Source organism: Dendrobium catenatum, unplaced genomic scaffold, assembly GCF_001605985.2.
Source record: "Dendrobium catenatum unplaced genomic scaffold, ASM160598v2 fragScaff_scaffold_1105, whole genome shotgun sequence".
NCBI classification, from domain to species: Eukaryota; Viridiplantae; Streptophyta; class Magnoliopsida; order Asparagales; family Orchidaceae; genus Dendrobium; species Dendrobium catenatum.
This window is the reverse complement of record NW_021319567.1, coordinates 1,918,204-1,930,380: the sequence shown is the minus strand read 5'-3', so window position 1 is coordinate 1,930,380 and position 12,177 is coordinate 1,918,204. Positions and strand designations below refer to the sequence as shown.

The 12,177-nt window shown below is 32.8% G+C and overlaps 1 protein-coding gene across 1 annotated transcript; it reads left to right on the top strand.

Annotated features, from left to right (window-relative positions):
• The first annotated feature begins 320 nt into the window (after positions 1–320).
• Positions 321–4,686, top strand: LOC110100234 (F-box protein PP2-A13). The gene is made up of 3 exons (XM_020827658.2): positions 321–945; positions 1,424–1,542; positions 4,005–4,686. Exons 1-3 carry the CDS (start codon positions 625–627, stop codon positions 4,435–4,437), a joined length of 873 nt encoding a protein of 290 aa, XP_020683317.1. The 5' UTR covers positions 321–624; the 3' UTR covers positions 4,438–4,686.
• The last annotated feature ends 7,491 nt before the right edge of the window (positions 4,687–12,177 follow it).

Below are 12,177 nucleotides of genomic sequence, written 5' to 3'. Positions count from 1 at the left end.
TAAGTTATAAAAATGTTCAACTTAAATTAATTTTTAATTTTAACAAACTTAAATAAATATCAATATTGCCAAACTCAAAGTATTCACCAAGCATTTTCACCAAATTTTGTTTCATTTATCCTATCAAAACAAATTTGTAGATTATCGCAGTTTTTTAATGGATAAGGCATGACGTGGCTAGCTAACGCGTTTACAGGCTGTCACGATCTCAATGGCTGGCAGTCTAGTCACCTCACATCGTTAAAGAAACATTGGGGTAGTATAGTCATTTCACTGTTTAACTGCCATATCTCTCGTTATAGATACCCTCAAACGATTGTGGGAGGAGAACCCAAAAAAAAATCCCCAATTTTTTTCTCTCTCCTCTTTCTCTTTTTCCAGCTTTTCACCCGCGCTTTCTGCATTCTTCTCCTCTGATATTATACAGAGAAGAGGAAATAGGGAAATAGGGCTTCCGCTTCCGCTCGCTTGCCGAAAATGCCATGGTTTCCTTGTCAGCCTTCCTTCGAATAGGGGAATCCCAGCTTTGACTTGATAGTATTCTATTAGGGTTTTACTTTAATCCAAAATTTTCACTTGGGTCGTCGTTTAGGACAAGGGTTAGGGTTTTGTTGTTGGCTGGAGATGGGGGCCGCAGCATCAAGCGTTCTGGGACCTGAAGGTGATGGAGGAGCTCAGGAGACGGGGCTAGGAGATTTGCCGGAAAGTTGCATCGCGGAGGTGATGCTGCACCTCGACCCGCCGGGGATCTGCAAGCTGGCGAAGCTTAGCCGAACTTTTCGGGGAGCGGCGTCGGGGGATTTCGTGTGGAAGACGAAGCTGCCTAGTAACTATCACTACCTCTTGGAGAAGGCGTCGGATGACAAGGAGCTCAGAGTTCCGCTGACTAAGAAGGAAATCTTTGCACGGCTTTGCCGCCAGAACCCCTTCGACGGAGGAACAAAGGTATAGGTGAATATTGTATTGGTGCGGGACGTTTTCTTGGTGGCTTTGTCCTTTTTTCGGTATCCCACTGTTGCGGCTTTTGATGGGCAACGTTCGATTGATTGCAAAGTTTAATGCATAAATTGTTTCTTCGCAATTGATTGGAGGGATGTCATGAAATCTATCTTCCTATTATTGTTACATTGGATATGTGGGAAGGTGTTGGTTTTCCGTTGCGTTTTCTGGGGTTTGATGATGATTTCTCATTTAAAAAGTTGATTATTGTTCTATAGGATTTTGAACCCTAGTTTTTCCGGTACACTATGTATATATTATGGAAGAAATGCACGTTTTATAAAAATAAAGTTAGAAAAAAAAAGGAGGAAGAAATGGGATTGTAATTGTTTGTTTTTGCAGAGTTTGGCTGATAATAGAAGTTGTCTTTTGTTTTAGTACGGCAGGTACATTATTTTGACCTGCGGTGATTTTGGCCATGCAGGAATTCTGGCTAGAGAAGCACAGAGGTAGATTTTGCATGTCCATTTCTTCAAAGTCGTTTTTGATAACTGGAATAGATGATCGGAGATACTGGAATTATATCCCGACGGAGGAATCAAGGTATTGTTCTTCTGATGTTATCAGTGTATAAAAATTAGATCTTGTCTCTTTGGGACATTTGAGGCAATCTCTTCATTTAGGTGTAACTGTACTTGAACCTATTCTTTTGGGTTGCTAGTAAAAACTGTTGTTTGCTCGTCTGGTTTTTTCAGGTTTTGAGTGCCATGCCCATGCTAATGCTTTACGGGTTTTGGGCACAGTTTTTTATGGCTCCTTTTGGTCTGTTATTTTACTTTTCGGAAATCCATAAAGTGGACTAGTTTGCCAAAAAAAAAATTACATTGTGATGCAAAAATGAAGGGTTACTAGGTTTTTGACTATGCATGTCCTTTGCTGACAGAAGCTCTTTGATGGTTGGATCATCTATTGCCTTCTGTCTTCCCAGTTAGAAAGGATTTAAGGGTTCTTCAGGACCATATTTGTGTATTAACGAGCCGTATAGTCTAATTTCAGTCTCGCTCTTTTCCAGTGTTGGCTAGGAAATTCATGTGTTAAATTAGAAGCTTTACACCATAGCACTATATGCATAATGTGTGACGTTGAAGATAAAAGGAGAGAGCAGATTTCTTCAGCATATTTTATTTATTGAATTATTCCCAAATGTTTGTGGTTCATCGAACTATTCCGAATAATTTGGTGAAGAGAAAATATGTTCCATCTCACGCTGATTGCTACATTTGTTTTCTGTCATAAATGCGCTGTTATAATTATGAAATTAAGATAACAATTCATTCAAGTTAATATGTGATTGTGAAGCTAGCTAGCTTCTGATTAAGTGATTATGATTAAACGGTTTGGTTTAACTGTGGATTGGTTACAGTGATTCATACAAGAGAATACTATCAATTGAACTTCTGCAATAATCTGAGAGTCTTTGTATTGTTGTATATGTCAGGGATAGAGCTAATTGGTTCGTTTTGTTAAGCAGTGCTATTTTCCCCTTCAATTATGAGACTATTGATGCTCCTGAAGTTGTATGATTTAATTTCTAAGCTAATTAATACCTTAGCTTGATGATGTTTTGCATAACTTTTTTTTCCTCTAGGAATAGCTGAATAGCTTGTATGGGATAATATGCTATGATATGAATTATTATAATTGAACAACAGGAGTCCAGATTGGCTACTATTCTTGGATTGCTACTGATTTGACTATTTTATGTCATCGTACTAACAAATGTTTAATTAAATCCATTTTGATAGTACTGCCACGCAATTCCATTGGTTTTTTCCCATAAGATTTCTTATCTTTTAGCACTCACTGATGTTTTATATGCTTTGGTTAAGATCATAGATTGAACTCTTTTAACTTATTTAATTGAATGCATCAGTCATTTCAAGATGTCAATAATTAACTCGAATGTATTGTACGCCTAGGGTAATAAAAATAACAAATATTGAGTGTTTTGTATTGAATTTTGAGGAGGAAAGTACATATAAAATATTACAGTTGGTTTCAGATCATTTTCTGTGATTTGTAAATTGGAATTATTAGGATTTGTCAACATAGAGGCCATTCACGTCATAATCTTCATTATGTGGTTCTTGTTACCTCAAACGTTTCAGTTATGATTTTTAATAGTGTATTTTCATTGACAGCTTCTCTTTTCATTACCACTTCAATGAATATTTTATTGAGTGAAAGTTTAGAAGTGCACCTTGTGCATTAATGCATGATATCAACAACCATTGAAACTAGTTTGTTTCAATAGAAATATTTAGAACCCGTTGGTTCTCAGCTTCGAAAATAATTTCAAATATTTATTAGAAAATTCATGAAAATGGGTTTTAATTTTACTTATAATAACAGTAAATATTAATTTGAAGATGGGTGAAATGGAACTCACTCCTCACTACAATACCAACATTCATAGCAACGCATCAACAAACATAATTGAAACTCTCGTAGGTAAAATCATTTTTGAACAAATTCAAACAAATTTCAAACACCTTTGTCAAAATAATCAATTATTCTAGGATTTGTCTTCAACTCCACCTCGAAGTTTGCGATGTTGGTGCATAAAATAGTATAATTACAATAAAAACTGGTTTTGTTGTTTGCCAATGCACTCAAGATAAGGACAAAATGTAAATTGTTTAGTTTGGCCAGAAAAATACTGTAATCACCATAAAAAATGGCTTTGTTGTTTCCTGGTACACTCAAGGTAAGGACAAAAGATAAATTGTCTGCTTTGGCAAAGAGTTTGTCTGAAATCTCCATCCAGTTAGGCATTTGTCTTACCCCATTCTTCTAGCCTGAAGGAAATGCCTTCCAGCTTTTAGTGTAAGGAGCATTTGTTTATTTTATATTATATGGTTTGCAACTAGGACTTAAAAGAGAGTGCAAGTCTTGATCTCTTGTTATGTTCGTCTACTCTGTTATATATTAGTTTAGCTATTCTAATTACAAATGCAGATCAAATATAATGTAAATCTGAGTTCTTCTGTCACTTTCTTTTGCAGATTCCTCTCAGTTGCCTATCTTCAGCAGATATGGTGGTTTGAAGTGGTTGGGGAAATCCAGTTCTGTTTCCCTCCTGGCACATACAGCCTATATTTTCGCCTTTATTTGGGACGTCCTTCGAGGCGATTGGGTCGTCGAATATGCAACACAGAGCACATCCATGGTTGGGACATCAAGCCCGTTCGTTTCCAGCTCTGGACATCGGACGGCCAGCATACTTTGTGCCAGTGTACTATAGATGATCCTGGTTATTGGATTCGTTACCATGTTGGCGATTTTGAAGTAATGAGCTCTGATGTACCCAACAAAGTCAAGTTCTCCATGGAACAAATAGATTGCACCCACACAAAAGGTGGTCTTTGTGTGGATTCCGTATTAATATACCCCAAGCAGCTTAGACAGCAAGAGAAGTTCTCTCCTCTCGGCGTGTAAATTTCATTTGGATTAGAAAAGACTGCAATTTTCTTTTAAATTTTCTTCAGTTTTGTTGCCAGCGATGATGGAATGCCAGAAATCTGTACATACAATTTTTGTCCTGTCAATTTTGGGTGAGGCTGGTATTACAATGTTGTATTGTAGGCTCTGTGAATTAATTCCAGGAGCTCATATAGCTTGCAAATGTGCGTGATTGTATTTTTTTGCTGATTATTGAAGTTTAAATTAGTTTGGCTTTTCACCAAATGATGCGAGTTTCATATAATAGATAAAACTCCGGGTGTCATGTCCGACTCGAATCCGGTCCGAAAATTTTGGGTTAGACCCAACCTGATTTTAAAATGGGTTGGCTTCGGTTTGACATGGAAACCCGATTGGTCAACCCGGAAACCCGGTGCCCGAGCCCACCTGTGTCGCGTTCGAGCTGCCCGTGCCTACCCATCCCCGCATGCGTCGTGTCCGAGATGCCCGTGCCCGTATGCGTTTCGTCCGAGCTGCTTGCGCCCATGCTCGATGCTGCCTGAGTTGTCTCGTGATCCCTGCCGTCGTTTTTCAGCCATCAACCGGTTGGGTCATCCCAGTAACACGATGGGTCCGGTTCGGGTCCGAATTTTTGACATGTTTACATAATCAGATCGGGTGAAGGTCGACCTGGTATGAACCTGGATCATTCTGGGTTAAACCTGAACCCGACCAAAAATCCGATTTTGACACCTTTATAAAATGTCTGATGGGAAAATGGCATTCTTTCGATAGTCATGAAATAACAAACTACTAATAAGCCTAAGGGACTTATGCAAAGCTATTCTCACTTTCATTTGCTAGTGTTGTTATTTGTGTTGGGGCAACTGCCAATTTTTTCCTTGGCTCATAACATGACTATTCTTTTTAAGTTATACTGTTATTTTACGTTTTGAAGTAATAAGACAATTTGATTATATATATATATATATATATATATATATATAAAGACAATTTGGATTAGATGTATATAGAATGGTTGCATTTTAGGAATGCGATGGATGTTTTATTTCTTTTATTTTTTTTATTTTTTGTTTCGAAGAAAATTAACCTTTCTTGTTGCCATTGGATCATCAATCAAAGGGTGTAAATGAGTCAAGTTGACTTTTTGTTTGATCAAACTAAATTTGTTTAGTTATTATTAAATTAGAGCTCGAGTTTGACTCGTGCTCATTTATTAATCTCAAGCTCAAATCGTTAAAAATTTTATAGGCTTGAAATCTGCTCGATTGCTCAAGCTTATTAGGAAAGATCAGGCTTGACTCGATTTTTGAGCTTGATTTATTAATTTTTAATTAAAATGTTCATCTTTTTTAGTTTTTTTTTATTTTTAATGTAAAATTAATTTAAAATGTTAAAATATATTTATTAAATTTGAGATAGGTCAAATGTCATCTACTTCGAACTGGACAACTTTCATAACGGGACCGGAAGAAGAAAATATAATGAAGTGGCTCAAAACCTCTTTTATCTCACTAGAATCCCTCTCTATCTCTCTCTCTAATGTGAACTGCCTATTTGGATATTTTAAATAATATAATTTGCACCGGTGTCAAGGTGTTGCCTTCAGGAACCCACGGTGCTATCGTTCTCACTGAACATTAGAGCATAGAATTAAATGGCTAAAAACTTGAGAGCACTGATGCCAAGGTGCCGCCAAACCTAGCAACACGACGCATAAGGGAAAAACTTCATATTTTTCCTCTAGGGCCTGCTTCAGAATATATGCAAACTCTTACATGTACACAAAATATTCCTAGACACATGTAGAATGATTCAAATACAAAAATGCAACAGCTTACTTTTTTTAAGATCAGCCAGAACAGATTGAACTGAACACTTCATTTGGAGGTTTTACAGGTAAGGAAGGGAAGAGAGATGAGAGAAAAATGGGCATTTGGCCACCAATTCATTTCACCGCTTCTACAAAAAATATTTTGATCATCATAGGTGACTTCTATCCTATCTCTGTTTTTAAAAATTTTGATTCTGAAATTTATTATTATATATAAATGGATATTTATTATATTTTTCTCTTAATTTAGTGAACTTTCACCACATAACTTTTGATATATTGTAGTATTGATTATTCTAGTCATTTTGACTGGATGATTTTGTATTTTTATTGATTAAAATATTATTGATTGCATTTTGTATGGTTTGAGTATAAATAAGATATATAGTGATTTGAACATTTTAATATGATTATGATGTTAATGCAAGCATTGTGAATGAGTAATAATTAGTAGTTATTACTTTTACAATATTATGTGTGAAAAATTAAAAAATGCTGTTTTATTATTAAGGTTGGCTGAAGACCGTTTTATACTTGTGCAGGATGTTGGGGGGGTTGTAAATGTGCAAATGGAGTTTCTTTTAAATAATCTGGCTTTTGGAGAATATCCTCTACTGATTCATGTGATTTACTAATTGGGGATTATAAGAATAAATTACTATATCGATAAACAAGAGTAATGACTCTGTTTATTGAAAGCCATCTGAATACTGAACTAAGAATACTTAAAAACATCACAAAAGCCATAATTCCTTTTTGAAAAAACACCACAAAGGTTAAAATTCCTTATTTAATATGACTGCTTCGACATGTATATAAGACATTGTTTTACTTTTGCTGATTCATTGTTACTAATTTACTGTTACTAAGCATGTGACTAAGATACTAATTTGAGATTGAAACATGATAATTGAATATCATGTGCACTCCTATACAATTTCCTAATAGTATTGTATCATCATATATTTCTAATAATTTTCATGGATACTTCTGTTTTACTGGTATATATGATTTTCTTACTATTTGGATAGTACTACTATGACATTGGTTTAAGAATAATGGTTTATAGCCTTACCATTTTGATTTATATACTATACTATTTTACAAGCCTTACTATCATCGCATGTGTTTTACTATTTATGAATAGATTTATAAACTAAATGATTTCATGCATACTTTTTTATTTCATTTTTTGAGTTTACTTGTAGGGTTCTAGTGATCTATCAGGCTTTATAAGCTTACTATATGTTGTTTAATGATTTTAGGTTAGTGAAGAGGTTTGAGAGTGTGAGGCTGATCAAATATATGATTATTTAGGTTTCACTATCATTTTGTCTTTTAATTATTCTTTTGAGCTAAAAAATGAGCAGACCATAAGTTGTATTTATATAACTCCTAGTTATTGTATGTACTTTTTTGGTATTGAACACTGATATATTGATGTTTTAATCCATAGACTTAGTTTCATTGGTATTTTATTATTGAAAGAAATTAGATAGCTTTATTTGTCATTACTAGAAGATAGAAAATACAATTTATTTCAAATTAGATTTTGGGGCGTGACATCCATGGCTTAAACCGTACAACCAATATAACAATCCAAGCTATATATCTTTTTGGGATACTTCAATCTTCATAATGCATACATTTATTTTGAAAAGTAAATTACCAAATTTTTATCATCCACCATATTCAATTTGTAGAGAACCACTTTCCATCCTATCTTCATAGCAACATAATTAAAAAATAAATGCCTTCATCCTCTCCATATGGGTTGTCATCACACCATCATTATTAAAGCTTTTTGGTTGGTCAATCTTCTTTTTGAGTGACATATCACTTTACTCAGGCTTCTCATATCCTTTATGACAACCTAGGATCAACCTACATTTATGCCAATCCAATCTTCCACTCTAAAATGTACCATATTCGGCTATACTATCATTTTTTTCATGAGAAAGTTGTTGATGGGTCACTAATCATCTCACACACATCTACTCATAATTAACTTGCATCCATTCTCACAAAATCACTTGCCAAGACTCAATTTCTCATTATTTGCTACAAGATTTGTGTCTTTGATGAAAGCCAATATTGTGAGGGCTATATTAACGAAACCTCTACCTATGCTACATGATCATATATTCTTATTTGTATCATTACGTTATTCTCATATAATTAATAACATAAATATGATTTATTGATATGATTGTTACTATTCTCGTGTATTACCACAGGCCTAATTGGTATTGCTATAGTTATTACCATTCTCAAGTATAACCACTTACCTAAGCATATTGTAATAAATATAATTCCCGTTTATTATCACTTGCCTAAGTGGTATATTGTATGTATATAAGCAAACTCACATGCATACAAATAAAATAGCTTTTGTTGGTATTCTTCTTCCATTAAATTTTTATTTCCTAACTTTTATATTACTATTTTTATGCTCTTATAATTTCAAACTCACACACCCCATAATATAAAAAATCTCAAACTCATGACCTTGAAGATGACGAACTTAATTACTTGACCAAAATTGTTGTGTTCTAATGGCTTGATAAAATAATTTATTTCTAATCTAGCAGACATTGAGACTAAGTAAAATGGAAGTTTGTGAATGCATCTATGACCAAGTGATTATTTCCTTAGATTATGTAGTTGCACACTTTGGGCAAAAATATGCTTGATTATTTTTTTTATTGGGGAAGCATGCTTGAAAGATCATTTCAAACCAAAATACCCCACTTTTGATCACAAACCACTTATTTGAAGTCCTCTATGACAGACATTAGTCACAATAAGGTTCAAACATTATTATTGGATAATTCACAACTTTTTTGAACCCTATTTGAACATGAATCAAATAGCATTTTACAATGATAAATACAACAAACAATATTTTAGTAGCTATAACAGTGGATTATACAACAAAGTATTATCACAACATCAATGCCATAACATATCATATGATATATACAACAAAGTAATCCAAGAACTATGACATAATAGTGAGTTATCGTAGTATGTATTGCACAATAGTTTGTAACATAGATAAAATTGAGTAATTCATGAACTCTAACACAAAAGAGAGCTATCATAGTAGGCATGACACAACAAATTATATAATGGAAAGCATTATATTAAATCTAAACTATAACACAGCACAATGAAAAACATTATATCATTAATGTTCTTACAACAAATATTGTGTTAAATCTAAACCATTATAATGTTCTTACTACAACAACAAGAGTAAAGCATAATTTTTTTTAAGACTTTGATGCTATTAATTCTAGCTTGCTTTAAAGATCATTTAGTAGCATCGCCTAATAATGGCTCAATTATTAAATTTTTTTTTCTCTTTGAAGCTTGTGCATATAAGTTTGTAATTTATTCTTAGTGATATTGCGACTAGGTATACAATATGCATTGAATTCTCTTTGAATTTCCTACCAATCTTGATTTGTTAGAAACTTTCACTTCTTATAATTTGGAATTTGTTATATAATCAAATGAGAACACGAATCCTAAATTTATGTATTTTTTTTTTTCACTCTCCTAGAGAAATTCTATTGCAGTCCAAGTCTTGTTCACCCACTATGTGTGGATGCTACCTCATTGATGTGCTAGTGATGTTTTGAAATATTATCTAAATGTTATACAAGCCACAAAATGGTGAGTTATCTCGATAAATCTTTTATTTTCCAACATCCAACTAATCCAATAATAAATCGACAACATAAAATTTTATTTGTAAGCAAGGCCTCTGCATGCAACTATAATAATAACTCATTAAGTTTCTATGTCCAATAATATTTATAACATTGAGTGAGATCAGTTTGTTAACTCATCTAGGTTTTGAGTAAGCTCTGATAGTACTAAAAATAAAAAAAATCTTATAGTCCACCTAAAACATGTCTTCATACTGGAACTTTAACTCTACTTATCTATCCATCGATTAGTTTTAACTTTCCACTTGTATATAATTTTATTCTAGAAATTCATATATTCAATACCAGCATCCATATTAGTTATCTCTAACATCTTTCATGTTCATAACTACATGAGCTTCTCTTAGTCAGCTATTATCATGGTCTTTCTATTAGGAAAAAATAAAACTTAATTTTTTCATTCTCATCTCTCCAAAATGCTCCTTATATAAGATAATTCTCCCATTACAAATGATTTTGAGGTTGTGACTTTGAGAGACACCACCCTTTTAGGGGGCTTAGATAGTCTTTCCTCTACATTGTGGTTGTCATCGATAGATACTTGCTATAAAAAAAATCAAATTAATTTAACCAAAGTGAAAACTTTGGTACTAAAAGAAGATCCAACTAAAGAATTTATGGGATTTAAAATAATAGTTGGTGGCATGACTAATGCAAAGCTATGGCTAAGTTGGTAAAATAGTTGTAAATGGCATGACATAAATGCATAAAGCTATTAAAGCAACTAAATATACATTTATAATTACTAGACAAATAATTCAAAGTATATTTTAAGAAATAAAATACAATCATAACACAAAAGCGGGTAATTCAAGAGATAACACAATTTTCATGATACAACAAGTGTAAATCAAAGAGTTGATAAAAAATGGTCCCTATGAATCCTTATGTGACAGGGGCGGATCCAGCTACTTTTTTTAGGGTGGGAAAAAAAAAATTTGTGAGGGATGGGCAAAGATGCATAGGATAATCTCCTATAAATATTAATTTTTTTTAGGGTGTGCAATGCCCACCCTAAGACCATGGTGGATCAGCCCATGTTATGTGATAAGGTATATCTACCATTAGATGTTATGGATGTGCTTCTTTATTTGATAATATAATATATTATCATTGAAAAGTCAAATTTGGAATGACATTAAAACTAATTTTCTTAAGAGATAATACTAACTATAAATTAGCACAACCTACACATAAGTAAATGTAGAAACTCTTGAAAATCATCGATATTCAAACTATTTTCATAAAGCAAGATATAATTGTGTTGATCTACTTTGGATGTAAAACTTGTTACTAAAAGGCTAAGAAGCATTGATCTTCAATTATAAATTTGTTAAATACTAATCAATACAAAATCAATAGTGGCAAGTATTTTGCCATTATTTCTAATGTCGAACACAATGAAGTTATTATACTCAAATTTTCTAATAATTTTCTTCATTATTCCCCTAGGTCTATATGTGGCACAAGTAGATTAAGGCATATATCTACAAAATGAGTAAATTCTAAAAGCAAATGAGGGTAAAACAATATAATTCATACAACTTGAATCTTGTTTGGACTTTGATCAAATTTCTATTAACTTTCACTAGGGATAACATGATGCCTAATGTCCTTCTAGGTTTAGCGTTATGAGTGTGAACAAAATTTGATTAAGATTCAAAACTTTTTCAAAATATGTCTGAAGTATGCAATGCAATATATAATATTGTCATTGAAAAAGATTTATGATTCATTTGTGATGGATTTCTTGCTGCTTCTTAAAACAGTAAAAATTAAAAATTTTCTATTAAAAAACTTTTTTAAGAAGCAGTAAAAAAGCTGCCCCAAGCGAAACTTTAATGTTTGAATGAAATTTTCAAATATAACCAAACATATAGTTATATGTGGATGTGAAAAAGAAAACTTTACTTTGGTACTTTACTGTTGACCTATTAGAACGTTAAATTTTTTTATTGCATTTTTGCGTATATAATTTCTGGAAAGTCCCTTTAAATTCTCAAATAAGAATAATATTTTGATCTAGAAATAAATCTTTGAGCATATATAGCTTAAAATTTTATGCCATCATAAAGCATATCACATCAAATTTCTGAAAAAAGGAAACATAAATAGAAACGAAGAAAAACTTAAAGTCATATATATATACATCGTATTTAATTCCTAGAAAATATTAGAAAGTCG